The sequence below is a fragment of the Nicotiana tomentosiformis genome, chromosome 3, assembly GCF_000390325.3.
Source record: "Nicotiana tomentosiformis chromosome 3, ASM39032v3, whole genome shotgun sequence".
Lineage (NCBI taxonomy): Eukaryota > Viridiplantae > Streptophyta > Magnoliopsida > Solanales > Solanaceae > Nicotiana > Nicotiana tomentosiformis.
The window spans coordinates 39,641,702-39,646,778 of NC_090814.1; the positions used below are offsets into that span (position 1 = coordinate 39,641,702).

Below are 5,077 nucleotides of genomic sequence, written 5' to 3' on the forward strand. Positions count from 1 at the left end.
TTCAAGCTTCTTCAACTAACTCTTAACACGTCGAATCATACATAAACAACTCGGATTGACACCAAATTTTGTGCACAAGTCGTAAATCACCATAAAGAACTATTCCCAGGCTCAGAATCCCAAACGGACTTTGATAACACCAAAATCTACTCCAAACCAAATTTAAAGAACTAGAAATACTTCAATGAACCAACTTTCAACATTAAGTGTTGAAACGCTCCCGGAACACCTGAAACCTAATCCGAACACACGCCCCTATCCAAAATCATCATACGAACCTATTAGAACTATCAAATCCCGATTCCGAGGTCATTTACTAAAGAGGTTGACTCAAGTCAAACTTGGCCATCTTAGGCCACTATTAAGGAACCAAGTGCTCTGATTTCAATCCGAACCTTTCCAAACTCAAACCAACCATCCCCGCAAGTCATAAAATAGTAAAAGAACATACGGGGGATTCTTAATTAGGGGAGCGGGGATCTAAAAAGTAAAATGACCGGTCGGGTTGTTGCATTCTGCACCTCTTAAACAAACATTCATCCTCGGACTGGTCTAGAACCATACCTGGAGTGATAAATAAGTGTGGAATCTGCTCCTTGTGTCCTTCTCGGCCTCCCAAGTCACTTTTTCGACTGGTTAACCCCTCCAATGGACCTGTACCACAAACATCTTCCTAGACCTCAACTGGCGAACCTGCCTGTCAACAATGGCAATAGGCTTCTCCTCGTAGCCCAAGTTCTCATCTAGATGAACTGTGTTGTAATCTAACACATGCGACCTGCTTACATGGTACCTCTGGATCATAGACACATGGAAGACCGGTTGAACTCCCAATAAACTGGGAGGCAATGCAAGCTCATAAGCAGCACCCCCAACTCCCCTCAACACCTCAAATGGGCCTATAAACCTTGGGCTTGGCTTGCCCTTCTTCCCGAACCTCATGATACCCTTCATCGGCAAGACTTTCAAGAGAACCTTCTCGCCCACCATAAATGATAAATCACGCGCCTTCTGATCTGCGTAACTCTTCAGTCTGGATTGTGCTATGTGAAGATGCTTTTGAATCAACTTTACCTTCTCCAACGTATTCCTTCAATAAATCAGTGCCATATAACCTAGCCTCGCTGGGCTTAAACCATCCGATAGGCGAACGACATCGCCGACCATATAAAGCCTCAAATGGAGCCATCTCGATGTTGTACTGATAACTGTTATTATAAACAAACTCGGCTAAAGGCAAGAATTGATCCCACTTCCCTCCAAAGTCAATCATACACGCTCTGAACATATCCTCCAAGATCTGAACTATCCGCTCTGACTGCCCGTCTGTGGATGAAAGGTTATGCTGAGCTCTACCCGGGTACCCAGTTCGCTCTGCACTGCTCTATAGAAATGTGAAGTGAACTTAGGGCCTCTATCTGATATGATGGAAACAAGCACACCATGCAGCCGGACAATCTCCTGAATGTAAATCTGGGCCAATCTCTCTGAATAGTACGTAGTAACAACATAAAAATAAAGTGTGCCGACTTGGTCAGCCTGACAACAATGACCCAAACGGTATCAAACTTCCTCAACGTCCGCGGCAACCCAACTACAAAGTCCGTAGTGATGCGTTCCCATTTTTACTCCTGTATAACCATCTCCTGGAGTAGGCCACCTGGACTCTGGTACTCGTATTTAACTTGTTGGCAATTATACATCTCGCTACATACTCAACTATGTCCTTCTTCATCCGCCACCAGAAGTAATGCTGTCTCAGGTCATGATACATCTTTGTAGCACCTGGATGAATAAAATACCGAGATCTGTGTGCCTCCTCTAGAATCTTCTCCCTCAAGCCATCAACATTAGGAACACATAGGGGACCCTGGAGTGGCAGAACACCATCCTTGCCAATAGTAACCTCTTTGGCACCACCCCATAGTACCATCTCTCTAAAAACCAGCAAGTGTGGATCATCGTACTAACGAGCCTTGATCCTCTCAAATAATGAAGACTGAGCCACAACACATGCAAGAACTAGACTGGGCTCTTAAATATCCAACCTCATAAGTATGTTAGCTAAGGATTGAATATCCCAAGCCAATGGCCTCTCTTCTGTTGAAATGAATGCCAAACTACCCATACTCTCGGCCTTTCTGCTCAACGCATCCGCAACCACATTCGCCTTGCCCGAATGGTAAAGGATGGTAATATCATAGTCCTTCAATAACTCAAGGCACCTACGTTGCCTCAAATTAAGATCCCTCTGCTTAAAAAAATGCTACAAGCTACGATGATCGGTGTAAACCTCATAGGACACTCCATAAAGATAAATCCTCCAGATGTTGAGAGCATGAACTAACGCGGCCAACTCCAAATCATGTACGGGGTAATTCTTCTCATGGGGCTTCAGCTAACGTGAAGAATATGCAATAACTCGCCCCTTCTGCATCAATATGAAACCCAGGCCAATGCTTGATGAATCACAATACACAGTATACACCTTGAATAGGAAGGGAACTCTAACACCGGTGATGTAGTCAATGCGGTCTTGAGCTTCTGAAAGCTCGTCTTGCAATCATCGGACCATCGGAACGGATCAACCTTCTGGGTGAATCTAGTCAAAGGTGCCGCAATAGATGAGAATTCGTCCACAAATCGATGATAATAACCTGGTAACCCAAGAAACTCCAGATCTCGGTCGCTGTGGTAGGACGAGGCTAATTCTAGACTACCTCGATCTTCCTAGGATCTACCTTAATACCCTAACCTGATACAACATGCCCCAAGAATGCCACAAAATCTAACTAAAACTCGCACTTGTAGAACTTAGCATATAGCTTCTCTTCCCACAAGGTCTGAAGCACAACTCTCAGATGCTGCTCGTACTCCTCCATACTACGCGAGTAGATCAATATGTTATCAATGAAGACAATGACAAATGAGTCAAGATATGGCCTGAACACCCGATTCATCAAATCCATAAACATCGCAGGGGCATTGGTCAAGCCGAAGGACATCACTAGAAACTGATAGTAGACATATCTAGTCCGTAAACCCATTTTGGAACATCCGAAGCACGAATCTTCAGCTGATGATACCCAGATCTCAAGTCGATCTTAGAGAACACCCTGGAACCCTGCAAGTAGTCAAACAAATCATCAATACCCGGCAATGGGTACTTGTTCTTAATGGTAACTTTATTCAACTGGCGGTAATCAATGCACATCTGCATACTCCCATCCTTCTTCTTCACAAATAATATCGGTATACCCTAAGGTGACACACTCGGCCTGATGAACCCCTTCGCTAGCAACACCTCAAGCTATTCCTTCAACTCTTTCGGAGCCATATGGTACGGTGGAATAGAGATAGGCTAGGTACCTATCTCTATTGATATCATGATCTGGTGGCATGCCTGGTAGATTAGAAGGAAGCACATCAGAGAACTGCCGCACCACGGGCACTGAATCAATCATGGAAGTCCCTGCAGCAGTAACTCGAACATAAGCTAGATAAGCCAAACAACCCTTCTCGACCATGTGTCGAGCCTTCAAGAAAGAGATAACCTGACTAGATGCACTTAGGTAACTCTGGAATTGCCAAGGTAACAATCTTGGCATGGCGATCATTAATGGCATGATACGGAGGCAGCCAGTCCATGCCCAGGATGGCCTAAAGTCGGTCATGTCAAGCAACAGAAGATCCGCTCTGGTGTCATAAATATAGAAAGTTACAATACAGGACCGGTAATCCCGATCCACGATAACAAAATCACCCACTAGCGTGGACACACATACAGGAGAACCTAAGGACTCATGAGAGACACCCAAGTAATGAGTAAATAGATAAGAAACATATGAATATGTAGACTCTGGATCGAATAGTACTGAAGGATCCATACCGCAGACAGAAATAATACATGTGATCACAGAATCTGAGGCTACTACATTTGGTCTGGCTAGAAAAGCATAGAACCTATCTTGAGCGCCACCTGACTGGCCTCGACCTCTAGGGTGACCCCTACCCACCTACCCTCTACCTCTGGCAGGCCGGACAGCCGGTGCAGTAGCTAGTGCAGTGATCATGGGCTGATGGCCCTGCTCCACCGCCTTGCCCTGAAACCTGGGACAAGATCTCCTAATATGACCAAGCTCCCCGCACTCATAGCAACCTCTTGGTGCGGAAGATGACTGACCTTGAGTCTGACCCTGGGACCCGAATACCCACTGGAAGAACCCTGAATAGCAGGTGTACGGTAGGAGCTCTCTAAAATGGCATTGAAATAGGGTTGCATTGGTGCACCCCCGAGAAGGCGATGATACTAAATAAGTGGGACTCCTCTGCCCCCAATAGAGGCACTGCTGAATCCTCAAGAATGTTGAGGCCTCCTCTCTCCCATCATATACAATCGGCCCTGGTTGCGGATACCCTCAATCCACCGAGCTATCTCCACAACCTGCTCGTAAAGAGTCCCCATCTCAACCTCTTGGGATATAGTAACCTGAATACCATAATGCAAGCATGCAGTAAGCCTTTGCACTCTCTCTGCATCAGTGGGGAGTATCATAAATACATGGCGAGACAACTCAAAGAACCTCGCCTCATAATCGGTCACGGACATCTGACCCTGCTGGAGCCGCTCGAACTGACCCCGTAGCTTTTCTCTCGAGAGGGTGGAATATATCTCTCCCTAAAGAGAGGTGTGAACTGATCCCAAGTCAAGGGAGGCAAACCCGATGATCTTCCAAGAAGATAGGACTACCACCATCTACGGGCCCTGCCCTCCAACTGAAATGTGGTGAAGTCCACCCCGTTGGACTCAAATACTCTCATGTTGTGCAGCCTGTATCTGCAACGGTTTATAAAATCCAGGGGGTCCTTATTTCACTCACCACCAAAGGCAGGGGGGATGTAGTCTGGTCCATCTATCTAATAGCTTATGCTGCTCGACGGTCGCATCTAGTCTGGGCTCTAGTACAATCGGTGCAACTGGATCAGCCCCACCCACAGGTAGTGCACCTGGGGTCTGATATACGGAAGCAGTGTGCCCTGGAGCCTGAGCGGTAGGGGTCTGTGATCCCCCTCCCAC

At 46.3% G+C, this 5,077-nt stretch overlaps 2 protein-coding genes across 2 annotated transcripts; both read right to left on the minus strand.

The window, feature by feature from the left end:
- Nucleotides 1-636: 636 nt before the first annotated feature.
- LOC138907659 (uncharacterized) lies at nt 637-954 on the minus strand. Its single transcript, XM_070198266.1, has one exon. The coding sequence runs from the start codon at nt 952-954 to the stop codon at nt 637-639; it is 318 nt and encodes a 105-aa protein (XP_070054367.1).
- A 46-nt stretch (nt 955-1,000) lies between these two features.
- Nucleotides 1,001-4,609, minus strand: LOC138907660 (uncharacterized). Its single transcript, XM_070198267.1, has 6 exons — nt 4,417-4,609; nt 4,028-4,225; nt 3,370-3,793; nt 2,049-2,225; nt 1,803-1,937; nt 1,001-1,379 (listed from the first exon to the last, which is right to left on the minus strand). The coding sequence occupies exons 1-6, from the start codon at nt 4,607-4,609 to the stop codon at nt 1,001-1,003; spliced, it is 1,506 nt and encodes a 501-aa protein (XP_070054368.1).
- Between the last annotated feature and the right edge of the window lie 468 nt (nt 4,610-5,077).

Bases quoted from the DNA above. Each gene is read 5' to 3' on its own strand.
- LOC138907659 (XM_070198266.1), bottom strand. From the start codon at position 954: ATGAAGGGTATCATGAGGTTCGGGAAGAAGGGCAAGCCAAGCCCAAGG.
- LOC138907660 (XM_070198267.1), bottom strand. From the start codon at position 4,609: ATGTCCGTGACCGATTATGAGGCGAGGTTCTTTGAGTTGTCTCGCCAT. The intron at 3,794-4,027 runs GTAGAGGGTAGG...ATGAGTCCTTAG, and splicing joins GGCTGTCCGGCCTGCCAGAG to GTTCTCCTGTATGTGTGTCC. The intron at 2,226-3,369 runs GTACCTAGCCTA...GAGGCAACGTAG, and splicing joins CATGATATCAATAGAGATAG to GTGCCTTGAGTTATTGAAGG.